Genomic DNA, 19,802 nt, shown 5'->3' with positions numbered 1-19,802 from the left:
ACGAGGTTTGAGTGATGGGCAATACGGAATGAAACAAAGGGAACAATCTAATAAATTAAACATTATTATACATTAGCAATGGTCTCACGGAATCATAAATAGTGATATCAAAATTTGACAATAAAGATGCGATATTATTTTAATATGAATGAATACCCAAATCGTTCACAATAGATTCATACAAGATCCTTATAGTGGGCTACGATGATGCGTCTCGTTTCGTTCGACGCGTTCATTATTTGTACAATAAAATATAAATAAATTCTAAGATTAGAAGTTAATCGGCTTTCCGATGTACGCCGCCAAGTTGGCTTCTCGTAACGCTTCCGCACATGTCTGTAATAAAAAATTAATATTTAGCCCATTATTGTTAATTAAGTTAATCTTGTATTAATATAGCAGCGTTTGATATAAATTAAAATAATTTTGATGAAATTAAATATTAACGTTTTTATCTTAGAAATTGTTTTACCATTAAATATGGTATTAGATAACAATGAGCGTGTGGTTTAACACCAGCTTGATCACTTTAGGTTAACTATTAAGATCTGAAGATTTAAATGTGTAGTCAATTTTAAAATAAAAATTAATTTCACTTATTTATTAATATTAATATTTAATATATAGAGCAACAACTGTAAATGTATTGACTAAAGACAACCCCAAACAAATTTGACTTATTGGTTTAAGGAAATCGTGAACAAACTTAAAAAATATATCGATCCCAGAAAATCTTTCACTTTAATGTCAGTTAAGAGTGAGTTAATAATAAAGCCTATACTAACAAATATTTGAACACAACGATTGGTTTGCTCACGAACCATTTATTTTCATTTAATTTTATATTATATAAAATGGTAAAAAGCGTACGATTTAACAGATAGAAGGCGGATACCGCAGTATGGACGCCTGCAAGACGAGACGCCTCCGACTCTTCTCAGGAGCTCTGACTACCTTATTCACCACGGGATCAAAACACTACTTGAGAGCAGTATTATTTAGCTGTGATCTTTTGTAAGGTTGAGGTACTTCGGGCGGGCTTTCTTTGCTACAAATTTGGAGCCACTGTCCCTACCTCAACATAGTGTTCGAAACAGAAGTATTGTCACGCATGTGGGGGGGGGGGGGGGCTACTCACGGGGTGCGCGTGGCAGACGCGCGCCACGTCCTCGGCCGCGGCGCCGTACTCCTGCGCCAGCACCGCTTCGTTGATCAGCTCGCCGCCGCCCTGTTACACACGTTACACGTTATATTCGCAATATACTCGACACGCACGCACGCACGCACGCACGCACGCACGCACGCACGCATGCACGCACGCACGGACGCACGCACGCACGCACACACAGCCGACCGACATACACATTGCCATTTTTCTTTTATAAATAACTTCTATATATTTCTTTGCATTGATTCGTTGATATGTATGTATTGTTTAAAAAAGGTTCTGTAACATCTCGACGTGTTGTCTAGTACTATTGTTATGTATTGTTCTTTCTACTGTTGGTTTTCCAAATATTAAATATATAAATCTCGTGTGTAAAATGTTTGTCCGGATTAATCTCCGAAACTACAGGACCGATTTTAATGAAGTTTTACACAGCTATATATAACTTTGTCCAACTTAAAATATAAGCTATATTTAATTTCGACTAATGGTCGAGAGTGAAATAGCAGGGCACAACTAGTATGTGTATAAATATATACATATATGCTAGTGAACCCGGCAGACGTTCGAACCGGAATAGAATCTACCATATTTGATTGCTGGTATACCGACTGTAACAAATATTCTTTGTCGGTGTTAAGCTTTTTTTACGTCAAATAAACGAGTTTTACCAGCCAAAGAAAAATCTTCAACAAAGCTACGCCTAGTCATAAAATTTTATTTGAGATAGCTTGGAAATTCGTGGGTTTATAAGACGAAGAATTTATTTGTCAACACAATTAAATTTACGAAAACAAATAACTACAAGCTGTAAGTTTGAAAGGCGTTGTTTGATAAATAGGTCTAACTGTCCAATTAAAACGCTATTTCTTTCACTATACCTGATATAAATATGTTGTAAGCATAGATGAAGTAAAAAAAACTAGATAATGCGCGGCCTTTGTTGTTACTGAAGCCACAAAACTCGGCTCCTTCAAGTAAACACACGCGCTCACGCACACATATGCATCAAACTACGCTCATTTTCGTTAGTATCTCACGGGGCCTCGTACAGTAACTTTGCCTATAAAATGCCTCTTTTGTAATTAAATGGTGCAAAAACAATACCAAAGTGAACAAAAAGTCTGAAGAAATATCGTTTCACACGTAAGTACGTACAAAACTTTATATTTTTTGTTATTCCAAAATAATATTGAGGTTATATCAAGCAAAGAGTTAGACGTCTTTAAAACAGGAACTTGCCCTTCAGAGGAATCATCAATTACTTAAAAACGCAATTTTCATTGACACATTTATATAATTCATTAAATAGAAACATGGCTGCAATAGATTTATTTAACAATTTGAAGCGAAAAAAGGAGTAAATATATTTAAAAATATAAACAGATTTTTATTTTCGCATACCCATTTTACCTATATTAAATTAATTGTGTTTAATAAAATTTTCAGGGACTTTTTTTAAAAAGTGTCAACACTTCACTCACTCACACATATTTAAAAAAGTGGCTTCACTTTTTTGTTCTAAGATCTATGGTTGTAAGAAACAAAACAATTGACTTACGGGTCCGATGATATGTGTTCCCAATATAACATCAGTGGCCTTGTCTGCAAGTACCTTCACGAAACCATCCGGCTCACCGTTGGTCTTGGCACGTGAGTTCGCCAGGAATGGGAACTTACCCACCTTGTATGGGCGGCCCTGCCATACGATTAAAAATTCATAAATAATAATAAAATATAATTATTGTAATCCCTAATCCCTAATAATAATAATGTTATAAATGCGAATGTAAGTTTGTTTGTTACACTTTCACGTGAAAACTACACAACCGATTATCATGAAACTTTGAACACATATTCTTGGACGTATTAGAAGTAATATAGAATACTTTTTACTAAAAAGAATTCAATGCGAGCGATGCCGTGAGGCACAGCTAGTATTCTTATAAATCTCACACTAGTGACGGGTAATAAATATTCTTGTAAATCTTAATTTTTATACGCGAAAAAAAAAATAGTTTGTTGTGTAAGTAAAACGAGTCAATTTTTTTTACATGGCAACATTAAAATAACGTCACTAATATCATAGAACTACACGTGTTCTTTTTTGTGCATTAATTGAATTTTAAGACTATTAACAATTTCAATAATTATTCGTTATATTTAAATAAAAAGCAATAACATAAATTATTTTCAGTTTTACGTAGATCATATTGTGTATTAGCATTAAGAAAATAGTGACTCGTGTTTGTCACTCAACATGGACGTACCCCTAGACCAAATTAGATCAAAATAAATTAGAAAGTCGTGATCATGCTGACCATTACAAGTAAGCTCTTCAGACAGTATTTATGTGTTGCTTGTCAAAATACAAATTACCTATTATTTATCATAAACCTTACCTATTGACAATATATTTAATGACAAAATAAAAGCGAATAAATAATTCATAGCAGGACTACACAGCAGAAAATAATTTATAATCTTTACTATATTTGTAAAAAACGTAAGATAGTATAGATAGATCAAACCTTATATTGTTAAAAGTCTGAACAAACCTCTTTTTTGAGATCCTCCTCCGATTTTCCAACCCAGCCTACTTCTGGTGATGTGTAGATAACAGATGGAATGGCGTCATAGTTGAAATGTACTGGCATTCCCTAAAATATCGTATTAAATCAATTATTCAATGTCAAGTAATAATAAAAAGGCTATAACTTCCAGAGCAACAAATTATAGGTTCTGAAAGCTGAAACTAGCATAAAAGCACTTTTTTTCTATTTCCAAGTTTGTTTTTATTTTGTGACAAACAAAATAAAAATATTTATTATGAAACATTCCTGGCGACATAAATAAAAAAATATAACAGACCAGTTTCTTTTTAAGTAAAAAATGCTAGGAAGAAATCAAGAATATCCCAAATAATAATTAACTTTTAAATTGAGAGATTATCAAATAAATCTTACTTTGATTCCTTCAACGCAGACAATACCTTCATCTTCCGCTTTGTGAGCCAACATGGGACCGTGTATAACATCACCAATAGCGTAAATTCTAGAAATAAACATGGTCATAAATTAAACATATATTTAATGTTACTATATTGTAATTGAGGTATAAAACCTGGTTGCTTTATTCAATAAAACAAATAGTTTTGCTCAAACAGTTTCTGATAACCAAGTTTCATAAATAAAGGCTCATAAATAAAACAAAACGTATGTTTTTAAATATATAAACCGGGTTTTTTTAGCAGTTCTATTTAGACGTAATTCAACTACAGAACTAGTAGATAAATACTGTTTTAGGTAATTCTATTACTAAAAATAAGGTGAGATCATTTTTTAACCAACTTCAAAAAAAAGGAGGAGGTTACTCAATTCGACCGTATATATATATATATATATATATATATATATATTTTAATTTTTTTTTAATGTATGTTCGGGGATAACTCCGTCGTTTATAAACCGAATTCGATCATTCTTTTTTTGTTGGAAAGGAGATATCCCTAGTTTGGTACCATGATAAGGAAATCAGGATCTGATGATGGGATCCCAGAGAAATCGAGAGAAACTCTCGAAAATCCGCATAATTTTTTATTGGGTGTAACGATTTTGATGATTTTTAATTTAATTAAAAGCCGATGTTTATCGTGTGATCACTTTCAAATTTCATCGAGATCTGATTTCAACTTTTGGAGTAATTTTTGATAATACGTATTCACTTGACTATTTTTTCGTCTACCTACGTTGTATTACTTGTCGATATAATTGAAGTCGGTTTTTCTTCGTTTGCCTGCAAACATAATTATTATAGAAGTATATACATACATAATATAAATATATATATATATTGAGAGTATATGAATGTTACCCTGGAACGGTGGTCTGAAATTTGTTGTTGACCGGGACGCGTCCTCTGTCGTCGAGTGCGATGCCGACCTTGTCCAATCCGAGACCAGAGGTGTACGGCCGGCGACCGATGGAGATCAGAACTACGTCGCAGTCCAACTGGAAGTGTGTACAACAAAATATTTAGATATTTTTGTATAATTCTACGGTAAAGATCATTTAGATCAATAGAATTATAGTTATTTAAAAAAAAAAAAAAACAAACTTATTGTTCATTTTAAAATGTTGAATAAAACCAAAGGACTTGTTTTCAAAGATATGTAAAGCTACTGTCATTGTCACTTTATATTTCGTAAATCGTCTTGGCAAACGCAATGTGGAACGTCCTCCGGCCTTTGGACTGACGATCTACGTAAGATTGCCAGTGTAGGCTGGATGAGGATTGCGGTAACCCGGATATCTGGCGCGAACTTGGGGAGGCCTATGTCCAGCAGTGGACTGCAATAGGCTGAAGTGACTGACTGATATTCAATATATTATCATGTGTATATGAAATCTTTTAAAATTTTCATACGTGTAAGATTCACGCCGCGTTGGTGCAACGGTTACAGCCATGGATTATATCTGTTGCGCTGGCGGTTGTGGGTTCGATCCCCGCACATGACAATCATTTGTATTGGCCATACAGGTGTTTGCCGTGGTCTGGGTGTTTGTACAGTCCTTGTGGGTCTCCTCACCGTGCCTCGGAGAGCACGATAAGCCGTCGGTCCCGGTTGTTATCATGTACACCTGATAGCGATCGTTACTCATAGTATATATCCGCCAACCCGCATTGGAGTAGCGTGGTGGATTAAGCTCTGATCCTTCTCCTACATGGGGAAAGAGGCCTATGCCCAGTAGTGGGATATTACAGGCTGAAGCGTAAGATTCAAACTAAATTTCAACATAACTCGTCCAGTTAAACTTTGGGACAAATTCAGATAATGTTATCGTACACTGATAACATGTGATTTATTAACATTCAAAGATTTTATTAAAATTTAAAGTAAATACCACATAAATTTTTATCACAGTTTTCTCCAAAGTTAGGAAGAGAAATAGATATATTTCTATCATTTTGACTTTAAGATTTCAATCCAAATAGGGATTCAATAGAGATGTAGAATAATAGTTTTTTTTTTTTATATCATTAACATTTTAATGACATAATACTGTAATTAAAACATAAAAAATAAAAACAGCCCATTGTGCATGAAATAGAGATGCATAATAATGACTATAGAAGTGATAAGAAATGTCGGAAAAGGAAATGACATATTAAAATTTTTATTCTTCATTATTAAGTGGATTTCTTTAAATTAATTATCAATAATTTTAAAAAGAAAAACTGAGATGCATAGTTATATAAATTTGTATCAACAAACAAACAAACAAAACATTATTTATACAACAAAATTTTTTCCATTATTAATTGTTATACGTCTTAAAAAACCGATGTGATGTAGTAAAGCGAAAAGCCGCCTAAAACACCGACGGTTGCGGATTCGATTCCAGCTTGGGATGGATATTGTATTTGTACAAATATTTCTTTCCGGTTTAGATGTATGTCCCGGTTGTTATCATTAATACCTGATAGCAATCGTTACTCATAGGCTGGATGAGGATTGCGGAAAATCGGGATGTCTGGCGCGAACTTAGAGAGGCCTAGGTCCAACAGTGGACTGTAATAGGCTGAACTGACTGACTGACTGAATCGTTACTCATGCCCAGCAGTGGGACGTTACAGGTTGAATCAATGTTTTTACCCTTATGTAATATTTGTTATTGAAATATTTATTATTAAAATATAACCAATTATGATAATAAAAAAAATACACTATTACATTACTGATAGAAATTAATGTAATAAATGAGTAATAGAATGGGGAAATTGTAATTATACAAATATTACAAGTACAAAAGTTTGTAGAATGAATGGATATTGTTTACTTTGTCTCAGTATTGATATTTAAATACCATACTCGAAGACTCATATTGCAACATAAATACTCAAACAATGATGCGTCAAGTTGGCCGGTATATCCAATAAAAACCACTTGCTTACGAAATGAAACCTTATATCATAAGCTTCAATTTTTATTATGGACAGAACACGGTAAACTACCGGAGAAAAAAAGATATCACACCTGACATCATAGGGCTGCCTATGGACTTAAACCACTTCAGTACGAACGCTATTCTCAAAAAATGCCTTCGCTGACGTCATAAATCTTTTTGTCCGTACGCCCATTGTTATACAAAAAAATAACTACCTGAGAATAACAATGTTGCACCCCCCGCTCGGCCCTTCCCGCTCCGCACCGCAGCGGTTCCACTGACCGGTTTTTAAATAGTTGCCAGTCGTTATTTGCTTGTTGCTTGCCTACGTCTTATTATCGGTATCATCAGTTAATGCGACTTTTTGACTTTGGCTATGGTAAACGGACTCTTGATAACAACTTATGATTTGGTACTTATGTCTACTTCTTAAACCTACGATTGTGGCTGTGTATACTGGACTCGATTACTCCTGCTGTGAACTTTTTAATTCCTTTCAAAATGGAACAAATAAACCGGCGATGTGTTTTATGTCCTCGATCTATATATCGAGCTGTACAGCGACATGTTTTAGGAGAAAACATTCTCCAACAACCAGAGTTGGCAGAGTATATTCAACAACAAGCTATGGAACAAGTAAGTACAAACACAATATACAGATATATATACATTATAGTTTGTTAACTTTTTGAGTTTGATGCCCCTTTTATGTAGGCGACATGTGTAACCAAATGTTACCTAAGGCATTGCTGAATCCTTTTGGGATTATGAGCGTGATAGTGATGCATTTATGTATGTATTTTAGCGGCCGTTTCAACGCATAGCACACACTTTCTCTTACGCCTTATTTGATATTTTTTCTTGCCTTAATGTTTAATTCGTACATTTTCAGATCGAATTCAATAACGAGCGGGCTATTTGTCATCGCTGTTGGCAAAGAGCAGTCAATCATATTAGAATTCAACAAGAAGCACTTGTTCCTGTACCTGACCCGGAACCAGATGAACAACCCGTACAAGAAAGTATTATCGTTCCAGAATATAGAAGAGCTCCTAACAGGGGTGATCATTGTATTTTTAATTATTGTAATAATCCAACACGTTACCGTATACCACATAGTGTCAAAGTACATATGCTATGTGAGTTTAATTTGTATGTTCCAAGTAATACCAGAGTATGTATAGAACATTTACAAAATAATAATCGGAGTGACTTGATTAATCACTGTAACATGGTTCAACAATTCAACGCAGAGCAGTTTACAGATGTATGCAATATTTTAAAAAGTGCTATTACCTCGAGACTTTCTTTCGACGTAATAAATGGGTTAACTGATGAGGAACTACATTTTTGGGTCGGTTTAAATAATGATCAATTCAATGAAATATTACGGGAAACACCACGTCTGGGTGAAGGAAATAATCGTCCTCGGACTATTCTTGGTGTTTATTTGTCGAAATTAAGATCAGGCGAATCAAATGAACGACTAAGTACGTTTCATTATGTCTCAATATGTCTCGTCGCACATTAGAGCGTAAACTATCAATCGCAAGAGAGTCCTTAATGACATTTGTTGACTTACATTTGGGGTTTAACCACATATCTAGAAATAGAATTCTCGAACGGAATTTATTTATACCAAAAAGCATTTTCGGAAATAACGAAAATACAAAAGCAATTATTATTTGTGACGGCACTTATGTTTACATTGAAAAAAGTTCGAATTTTCTTTTTCAACGACAGACCTATAGTTTACATAAGTTTGAGAATCTTTTAAAACCATTCTTGCTCGTATGTAGTGATGGATATATAATAGATGTGCTAGGCCCATATTCTGCCGTTACTTCGGATGCAACGATTATGGCAAACATAGTCAATAATGAAGACAGCCCCTTTCACTGGATTTTGGAGCAAGGCGATGCTCTAATTCTCGATCGAGGTTTTAGAGACAGTATACAAGCTCTTGAGGAATGTGGTTATGAAGCCCATATACCTCCCACTAAGGCAAGGGGTTCCTCTCAGCTAACGACAGAAGAAGCGAATAAGTCACGATTAATAACTATTTGTCGTTGGGTGATCGAAGCTATAAATGGGCGAATCAAACAATGTTTCAAACTTCTACGCCAGACGTACTTTAACAGAGCCCTTACGCATATGTTCACAGATTTTCAGATAGCTGCTAGTCTTGTAAATGCATTTCATCCAGTGTTTATCGACAATAACCGTGCTGCTGAGTTTGTGACCATAATTAATGAAAAAATAAACACGCCTAATGTATTATATGATTATGTAGAGTTAAAAAATCTGAATAGGCAGCGAGTAATGTTTTTAAGGATCGACGGAAACGATCTCTTAGTAGATTTTCCACGTTTGGTTGAGGAAGATATTATTATGTATGCATTAGGCACATATCATTTGAAATTATCAAAATCATACGTAGCGGAACACTTACGAGACGGTGTTTACGTTATAGAAGTTTGCAGGGAAGACAGATTACCTGACCTTCAAGAATGTAATATATTTTTAAACAATGTGTGGTTGCTTCGTGGACGAATTCAGTCCAGACATGTAAGAGCACGAACTTATTTTTCATATGTGCTCGTAGACCGTCAACAACAAGGGAGGGATGCTTTAGTTCATCATTATTGTACGTGTTTGACAGGGCAGCGCACAATTGGTGCGTGTGCCCATACTATTTCAATAAAATGGTATTTAGGCGTTGGTCGCCACGATGTTTTTATTCCCCCGGCACTATATTTAGAAGACATCATTTGTGACGATGAATTTGTATAGACCATGGAAGTAACTGTAATAAATGATTATTAAAAAATAAAAGTGTTTATTTTGGTAGTATCACCCTAAGGTTAATTACCCAAGTGATAAGCTGACTAAAATACAGCATAGAATGATTTTTTTTTCCATTGTAGGTTTGATTTTAACAAAAAAAGTAGGAGCCAAAAATATAACTTTCAAAGTTCCAGACTGTACATTTCCGGTCCATTCATAACATAAACTGTTTCATTTCAGTATCTTTAGGTTATAAGCAATAGGCTAACAGACATTAGAACTTTATTGGCTATGCCGGCCAGGGTCCATACAAAAGTGCCCATCATTCTTTGTCTTAAGAGCCATTTCACAATTTTACGCTCTGCAAGTTTACGTAAATTTGGTCGCATCGCGCGAGTCGTACGAGCCGCGCGATCTTTGTGCTAGTACGTATAGTGTGACAACCAAAAGACCATCGTGATCATTTTCTGATGTATAATAAAAATTATAACTATGGTATAAAATGTTTTTTACATAATTAATTTGTTAAAAATTTCAAGTATGTTATATAACAACAGTCAATAAATTTAAAATAAAATTAAAAAAATCAATTTTATGAAACAATTTTTTTAAATTGATTTAGTTTTTTCAGTTTACGAATGAATCTAATATTTACGATATGAATAAAAAAGCATTTAATGACATCGACACCGACAAACATATTAATTAACAAATAACAAGACAAACAGATTGAAATGCCTATTTGTATTGATAGTGTGAGAAAAGAAAATTAAATTATACATTTGTTTACAGAAATTATCATTATATTATTTTACAGTCATTTTCGTAATATGTTTATTTTATTTATATTTTATTATAAAAGTATCAAATGCGGTTTATCCGCTATAACAACAGGCGCTTGCCGCTCGTGAGCGAAAGAGACGGCTCCGCAGAATTTAGCGTGGACCTTACCTCTAAGAGCGCTAGCGCTCGACTGATTTGGGCTTGATGCGGGGGAATATATACTATCTTTTTATTATTTAATATAAAATGTATTAAAAACGATTACATCTTTTAATTATTTTTTTTTTGTATTCCTTAATGATGTAAGTTTACTTTGATGAAGATAGTTCGTTAAAATTTCTTAGTTTTCTAAGAGAAATATCGCTTTTAAAATTGTACTTATTTGGAAAATATTCGTAACTTTAAATTTTTTTTATCGTTTAATAGAGATACAAACGGAAAAAAAATCTATGATAGTGGACAACAAAATTATATTCCACATATTATGATATTTTTTTTTAAATGGTTTCAACGTAGAGGTTATTGAAAAGTAGGACTTCAAAGTATACATTGCGACCGTTTACCCAGGGAGGAGGCTGATGAAAAGGTTAATAATTTTATACACATAATATAAATCAAAATTCTGATCTGACTATGGACTACAACAAAGGTTGCTCTATTATATTTCAAGAATATAAATTACATTATTGCATCCAACACTGAGATTAACGACGTCAAAATATTACAATTTCGCGGATTGTTACCGATTTTTGTGAAATGGCTCTTAAAATTCATAATCCTTTTTAAAATATATATTAGTAACTTACAGTTTCCTTACTGCCTCCTTTGGCGGCTTCGACGTCAACTTTAACGATGCCTCCTTCCTTCTTCACGCCCGTCACTTTTGTGCCAAGTTTAAACTTCATGCCTTGTTTTGTTAGGATCTTTTGTAAGGTTTTGGATACCTCTCCATCAATACCAATACCTGTTAGCAAAAGGTTAAATAAGTTTTTAAAATCTAATAGATTTATATGACATATTTTTAATATGTACTGCATATGAGCATTGTAAATTAAGGAGAACCATTTAAATTATAAATGTATATTCAATCATTATTATAATTTTTAAAATCCATACCCATATCTGAAAAGTTTCTTTTTGCTGCTTCAACTAATCAAGGTTAATTTGACAAATTTGTACTGGACGGGATGTCCAGTTATTAAAGGATATAGAAAATAAAGAAGTATACAGTTACCTCCAATACTTTCAAGGAATTCTATGGCAGTAACATCTGCTCCTAGCCTCTGGTATACTGAGCCCAATTCTAAACCAATCACACCGGCTCCAATTACCAACATCTTCTTGGGAACTTCGGGCAGGGAGAGTGCTCCTGTTGATGTGATGATCTGTTTCTCATCAAACTAAGGGGAAAAAACAATATTTAGAGGTTGATGTTTTTAGGTTTAAGGTCTTATAAGAACTATGTTCATTTCTATGTACTTTTTCTCAGGTTCTATTAATATAAGAAAATTAGACTGTTACTTATAACTTGTTTAATATATTTTTCATTTGTGGATTAAAAAAAAATCTTTTAAAGAAACATATTGAAATACAAACAAACACCTACTACCTTCAAAAGCAACTGTAATCTTTTGTTAGGGACTTTTCTTATAATACACTGTTTATTAAGAAAAGATGATGTTAAGAACTACTCATCTAAAAATGAAACTAATAAGCTAAAAATGTAAATATATGAAAATAAACTAATAAACTAAAAATGCAACAAAGTTGTTATTGTTGAAAATTAGTATTGGTCATACAAAAATATCTTAGGAGAATTCTGCTTCATATGAATGTCGGATTTGCGAAAAATTCGCCGAGAACTATTTTCGGCGAATTGTTTTCAACGAATTTTCCGCAGACGGATCGTCGAGCTTACAAAAGTTAGTAAATTCAATTCAATGTGTTACTTACTGTTACACCAGGGAACGGTGTGACTTCAGAGCCTGTTGCAATTAAAATATTCTTTGTATTTATTGTTTCAACTCCCTTTTCACCTTGAACTTGAACTTTGTTTGGTGCGACAATTGATCCTACACCACGAACAAGTTGCACCTTTAATTAGATATATTTATATTGAATGAATCGTAAGTAGTCATAGATTTACTAATATCGTCAATAGAAATATATTCAAATTTTAATGCTTTTATGAATGCTGTCTAATTGCTGTGTAAACATTGATAAGATTTTATAAGATTCATATAAACTTATGGCTATTTATTTATGTACTTAACCCTTCACCGCATATGAAACCATATGGTTCCTCAGGTTCAGTATTTTCCCTTACGTCATAGTGCATCTTAATACCAACATTTATTAAAATGTTTATAAATATTTTTTTTATTTAGTAATAACCCTGTGCCATTTTGGTAATAACTTTATTTTACCATGCTCCGGCGTCAATTTCAACTCTGTGCTTATAAATTCTGTATTCAAAAAGTTTTTGGACTAGAAAACAGTAACTTTCAGTTTTTCAATTTGTTTTTGTAATACTGTTCCTATTATATTTTAGATTTATATTAATTTTTCTTAATTGAAAAAAAAAGTATGTTTTTAAGCTTCCATAAACCCATACATGGTTTCTATTATTTGTGTTTTCAAAATTTCTAAATTTAAAGTGGTGGTTGGCTAACATATATAACATATTCGTTAAATGGCTTTGTACTGAATTAACACTTTAAAATTAGGTACCATTTCCAATTAAAAAAAAAATACACATAATTAATTTTTATATCGTTTTTTATGTAGTCTTGTGAAATTCTAATGCTAATTTGGATTCTACTTACAATGTTCGAATACATACAAAAACCATAAATGTTTCCATCAAAGAAACTCACAGATGCATACAAAACCATATATGGCCTCAATTATTTTTCACTTTCAGTATGGTATAAAAAAAGCACATTCATTATCTTTTTGGGCTCCAATAAAAGCATACAAAACTTAGCTTTTTATTTTGATTCATTCATAATTCATGCAGTAAAGGGTTAACTTTTCTTTTTCTAATTTTGTTGAATGGGATTTAAAAAATAATTTAGTTTTAATATATGAATTCTCACCTTGTTTTTATTAAATAGCATAGCAATACCACCAGTTAAGGCTTTAACAGCATTAGCTTTATATGTCATCATTGCTTGAAAGTCAAATTTCACTTCTCCAACCTCAATACCTCGGTGTTTGAAGTCATGTTTTGCCATATGGTATAAGTGGGAATTATGCAATAAGGCCTTTGATGGAATACAGCCTACATTCAGACATGTTCCTCCTAAAGATGGATCTTTTTCTACTGAAATGGTCTATCAAAATAAAGTATTTAATATTGAACTATTTATTCTTAATATTAATTAATTTCCATGTTCACAATACAAGATGTGTAAATAAATGTTTAAATTATTAAACTTGAAAATACCAAAAGTCAATCAATGTTTTTCTTTTCTTTTTACTTCAGTATTTACTTATAATTCTTTCATTCTCACCTTTAAGCCCAATTGGGCAGCTTTAATGGCAGCTACATACCCACCAGGGCCCGAGCCAATAACTACAAGATCGGCATCATGTGTGGTAGCATACTGTCTGATTCCAATCCTTACATTGCCATTCTAAAACACGAATTATGTTCTTTTATTTTCGTTTCTAAAATCGATTTCAAATTAAGTAAAAGATTAAGATGATTGAATACAGATATTACGATCGATACCAGGCTTAGCTTATCAAATGTTTTAAATTAAATTTGATGAGGTTCACGTATGCCAATTAGAATACAAATAGACTAATAAGAATTTTAAGGAATCATGAAGATTGATAATGTTGATTTGATAGACGGTCACATGTTGAAGGTCAAAAGCTAGATTACTCACTTTAAACGAAGAATTAAAATTTATTTTTTAACGTGGTATCGATGAGTTTGATTACAAAATACGTAGCATGTAGAAACATCAATATAATTTTTTAATATGAGAAATAGAGTAGCCACAGAGACAACATAAGGTTGCATAACTTTTGACAAATACGTTTGTCTAAAACGAAAGGACGAAATAAGTAAAAACTTACTCTAAAGGGAGTCGAGGCAAGTTTCAGAAATTTGTAGCCCATATTTGAGTTTATTATATAGGGCTTTTATAATTAATCCAGGAGTATTATTGCGGTACCCAGGTACCCTGGTGATCGGTTAAATTGACAATACGGTTGTCAATTTGTCAAAAGTCATAGTGACAGAACCAAGGACAGAACCAAAGTATGTTATAGATTATTATTAGACTTTTTTCATTTTCTCAAAATCTACTAGGTTAGTAATTTTTTATATTATTTTAACAAAAGAATAATTTTTAATATGTTTTATTTATGGTCCAATAGGAGCTATAATAATAATTTTAAATAATATAGTTGAATTTTGTTTTTTTTTCTACTGGCAGCACCCAATTGCGCGCGCTGCTAGAACGGAAGTTTTGTTTATCAATCAAGCGAAGCAGTATGAAACATCGCGATCTCGGTAGTGTTTGCTGTTGGTAATTTTAAAAACATACGCGCGTGCTACGTAAATCGATATAGAAATATTTATTCAATCTATTGTTTCCACGTGGATTTAATAATTTTCAAGTGATCGTATACAGTCCTGTAGTTTATTTTTAATAAACGCCTTTGTATTGGAGGGTGAGTACACTGATAAATATTGTTAGTTTTTAAAAGGATGTTAATAAGTTAAATGTATAAACAAATTATAAAAAACTTATTATCGATATTGCTTTAGTATTCTCATAACATTTCCTAGTGCCAAATTCAGCGATTAATGAATCTTTTAATATTAATTAACCTTTGTTGTTGACTGGCACCTGCATAGACACTTCAAATGATAACAATCGTTTTGTTTCGTAATGAATTTGTGATAAATTAATGCACGTATACTTTTAAAAATTACAAATAAACTAGAAGTTTAATCTACGTTTTTGTGATGAATAACCTAAAATTTTAATATAAATTTATCTTAATTGTGAATCACTAACGCCGTGATATTAAAAAAACATAACAATGAGAATTTCTGTCAACTATTAGAAGAAATATAAGACGGAAATAGGTGATATATAAAATATACAGTCGTATTTAAAATAAAGCTATTATTTCGTTAGCGCGGGCTGTAGAGCTTTACGATTCCTTTGAAACATGCGGCAGGTGCAAGCTATTCGGAATATTTAGTGGTTCAACCTTAAAACGAGCATTCATAGTCATTGGCTATAAATTGTGGTATTCGCCGGAGGGATTCAAATATGGAATTGTTGGTTGTAACGCGGAAATAATGTGAAATTAATTGTAAATAAGATTATTACATAATTGTGTTTTCTTGCAAACATAAACAACCGACTTCAATTATATCGACCAGTAATACAATGGTTCACCCTGTAAGAAAAGTGAAATGATTCTTATTCCTTTTTATAACAGACCAAAAAATTCCAGTATAATCCTATCTCTATTACTAAAACTGCGTCGTTTATCTATCTATCAGTTGCACTGAGTGCTATATCGATAAATAAACACGTAAAATTTTCTCAACATTGCAATAAAAATAAAATAAAATAGGTACGATGCGATAGTTAAAAAAAAAATAGCATAAAGAATAATAAACATACATTATAAGAAATATATTTAATTCTATCTTAACAAGTATGTATTTTAATTATCACTTAGCGTGGGAGAATTTCCGAAACGCTCTTTGTCGGGTTTTTTATTAGTATTCATATAAAAAAATTAAGGACTTTATTTAATACGTGAAAGAAAAACTTTGTACCCCTTTTTACGAAAATTGCGCGGACGGATGTTTATGAAATTTAGCACACTTATAGTTTATATACAGGCGTGCAGAATGCTAATCTTTTTTTTAATTATGCATAAAAAATACGCTCAATCAATATATATATAAAAAAAAACATTACACCTACTACCATGTATTTGGCACACACACGCATACATACTCAATTATTTGTTATTACAGAAGTATAAAAGTCTTTGACAACAGAACAATTATGGTCGAATTTCGAACTCTGGGCGACTCTGGCTATATCTAAACGCGGCTATCTAACAAAAATATAAAAAAGTGTAAGACGAAAACTATAAAACAGTTAATAGCTAAGTATTGAAAAAGCTTGAAGGCTGTGTAAAGAACAGTTTTTAACTTCTCAAACTTTATTCTTACCGAGTTATAACAATAACTAACGATCGACTTGTTTGCACCCTGAGTTAACAATTATGGCATGTAATCTTACAAATATCCAAAATAATAATTGTGTTTGCTCACAAACGAAAAAAAAAACCGACTTCAATTACATCGACGAGTAATACAACGTAGATCGACGAAAAAATAGTCAAGTAACTACGTGTTATCAAAAATTACTCAAAAAGTAGTTATCAGATCTCGATAAAATTTATATGTGACTACATGATAAACATCAGCTTTCGATTAAATTAAAAAGTATCAAAATCGGTACACCCAGTAAAAAGTTATTGCGGATTTTCGAGAGTTTCCCTCGATTTCTCTGGGATCCCATCATCAGATCCTAGTTTCCTTATCATGGTACCAAACTAGGGATATCCCCTTTTCAACAAAAAAATAATTATCAAAATCGGTACACCCAGTAAAAAGTTATTGCGGATTTTCGAGAGTTTCCCTCGATTTTTCTGGGATACCATCATCAGATCCTGGTTTCCTTATCATGGTACCAAACTAGGGATATCCCCTTTTCAATAAAAAAAGAGTTATCAAAATCGGTACATCCAGTAGAAAGTTATGTGGTATAATACAACGTAGGTCGACGAAAAAAGCGTCAAGTAAAAACGCATTATTAGATATAACTCGAAAAGTAGTTGAAAATAAATTTAACTCAAATAAATTTAAATGGGACCAATTGACACACACCACCTTTCGATTAAAAAAAAAATTGTCGAAATCGGTCCACCCGGTCAAAAGTTCTGTGGTAACATACATAAAAAAAAAACAGTCGAATTGAGAACCTCCTCCTTTTTTGGAAGTCGGTTAAAAATGTTTTAAAGACAAAACAATTTAATCGGAACCGGTGGGTGCACCAGTTTTTAAGTATATTATTCTTATATGAATGTATTAGGTGCTAAGAGACCAAATACATATCGTTATAATCGACCTTAACAATAACTCGTTTTTGAACACTCTTTAAACAGGGTCTGTTCAACCGATTCTTGAAATAGTTTATTTTGCGCATAATCGTATGTCGTGACGTAATATTTTTTTAAATCCTAGTCGGGTTACAGTTTTTAACTCTCTGTATTTTGTTCTTCAACAAGGTGTTATTAACTCTAAAATCAGACTATTCTCAATAATTGATTTTCTAACAAAAAAAAAAAATTCAAATCCAACCACAAGATTCTGAGAAAAGCGCGTGAAACGAGCAAATGAACTCTTCTAATTTATAGCATTACATACCCAAGACAACGAGGGTAGTGTCAACTACGTTTTTACTATAAATTTTTATTAGGTAATATATTATGGTATGTAGCTACACCTGGATCTGTTTTAATGTGATCTCATTGTTTTTTTTTTAAAGTCTCAAAATCTAAGTTGAAAACCTTTTTGCGTAATTGTAAGGAATGTGTATTAAATATTATAATATTATTATTGTCTATTAGTCTACTGGTCTAGTGCTCAAGATCTGCCTGTCTATACTCCCTTTAACTACAGCAGCTGGCTGATATCTAAAATTCAACCATGATAAAACTGTAATTGTGTGTGATATAGGAGATATTTGAGAAAAAAAAAAAAACCATAAAACGTCTCCGGCCCAATAGAAGCCAAAAATATTATTTTTGGATTTTTGTCTGTCTGCCTGTCTTTATGTTTATCTGCGCATCACACAAAACTACTGTATGAAATTTCACGTGTTTTTAGCAGTTGTGTTTGCTGGAGATGTGCCTTAAAACAGGTGCATGTTTTTATTTAATACGCCGCATACGCTTAGTATCTGAGGTATTCAATTTTTTATAATTATACCAATGAAGTCACGGGGGATTTGTGGATTACATAAATACAATAATTCCAGCTGCTATAGAAAACATCTTGATACTGAAATTATTGTAGTCTGTAGGATGTCTGGCTCGGTATTGTCCTTGGCCTTCACGCTGTAAAAATCAATAACTTCTTATATCATAGCTGGAATAATATTAAGACTTACAATAAAAACTGAAAAAAAAAAACAGCTTAATAGCAGATATTAACTAAAGACTTAAAACATCAATGCTAAATAATTGTATATCGATTTATCTATTGAATAATAAATATAGTTTATTTAGCATATAAAAGTGTATATAATGGTAGAAACATTTCTAGATGTAGCTAGTTAAATAGGCGTGTCTAATGTTGTCTTGTATTCATATGCCTGCACCGCCAGCACGAAACGTCAATCACAACAAAGTGTCGCGGGCGTGTGTCATAAATCCATAGTAAACACGCTATTGTAATAAGAAACTAATTTAGATAACAAATGTATGAATCAATTGAATTCTTTGCGTTTCAATACTTGTTACGTTGTTCGTAGAATTGATTTCAATAACAAGTTTCGCTATATTTGCTTATTCGTTTTTGCCATTTCGATCGACGTATTTGTTTTTTCTTTTTATTAAATTGTTCTGTTTTATTGTTCTGATTTGTTTGCTAACAAACGAAGCTTCGTTGACATATTATTAATAAGGAATTTGGTGTATGAAATTCGAAAAATGAAATGTACCAAGTCTACAAGTATCAAAAAAGTAAACTTTGTACATTTGACTAATGGTCAGAGCATGCCATGCCACCTACAAATATTTAAGAAAAAAAATGTTTGTAGTTAAGGACCATACTTTAACAAATGAGTGAAATATCCGGATATCATTCTCACAAAGTCGTATGCGCGTTCTCTGCTACTTAAATCTAAGCTTCTTTAAAGGTCGAGTGGGATAATGCTTGCGTCCGCTCATAATCCGAGCAATATCATAAGCCGGTTAAGGCATTTCTGGCCCATATCTACGGTTCAGTTTACCTGCGCAGTAGAACAGGTAATCCTGTTAGGTGGCCGTGACACGTT

The 19,802-nt window shown here is 32.5% G+C and overlaps 2 protein-coding genes across 2 annotated transcripts in view; one reads left to right on the top strand and one right to left on the bottom strand.

The window, feature by feature from the left end:
* Positions 1-121: 121 nt before the first annotated feature.
* LOC123654288 (dihydrolipoyl dehydrogenase) lies at positions 122-14,929 on the bottom strand. Its single transcript, XM_045590199.1, has 12 exons — positions 14,776-14,929; positions 14,202-14,324; positions 13,785-14,021; positions 12,640-12,780; positions 11,921-12,086; positions 11,493-11,650; positions 5,042-5,178; positions 4,135-4,222; positions 3,727-3,828; positions 2,730-2,867; positions 1,139-1,228; positions 122-336 (listed from the first exon to the last, which is right to left on the bottom strand). Exons 1-12 carry the CDS (start codon positions 14,815-14,817, stop codon positions 271-273), a joined length of 1,488 nt encoding a protein of 495 aa, XP_045446155.1. The 5' UTR covers positions 14,818-14,929; the 3' UTR covers positions 122-270.
* A 412-nt stretch (positions 14,930-15,341) lies between these two features.
* LOC123654290 (protein FAM107B) overlaps positions 15,342-19,802 on the top strand; it is a 46,748-nt gene continuing 42,287 nt past the window's right edge. Inside the window, exon 1 of the mRNA XM_045590204.1 lies at positions 15,342-15,375. The gene's annotated coding sequence lies outside the window, so the exon portion shown is untranslated. The remainder of the gene's footprint in view (positions 15,376-19,802) is intronic.

Source organism: Melitaea cinxia, chromosome 6, assembly GCF_905220565.1.
Source record: "Melitaea cinxia chromosome 6, ilMelCinx1.1, whole genome shotgun sequence".
Taxonomy (NCBI): domain Eukaryota; kingdom Metazoa; phylum Arthropoda; class Insecta; order Lepidoptera; family Nymphalidae; genus Melitaea; species Melitaea cinxia.
Note: the sequence above shows the minus strand (reverse complement) of the source record. Positions and strands in the feature narration are given on the sequence as shown.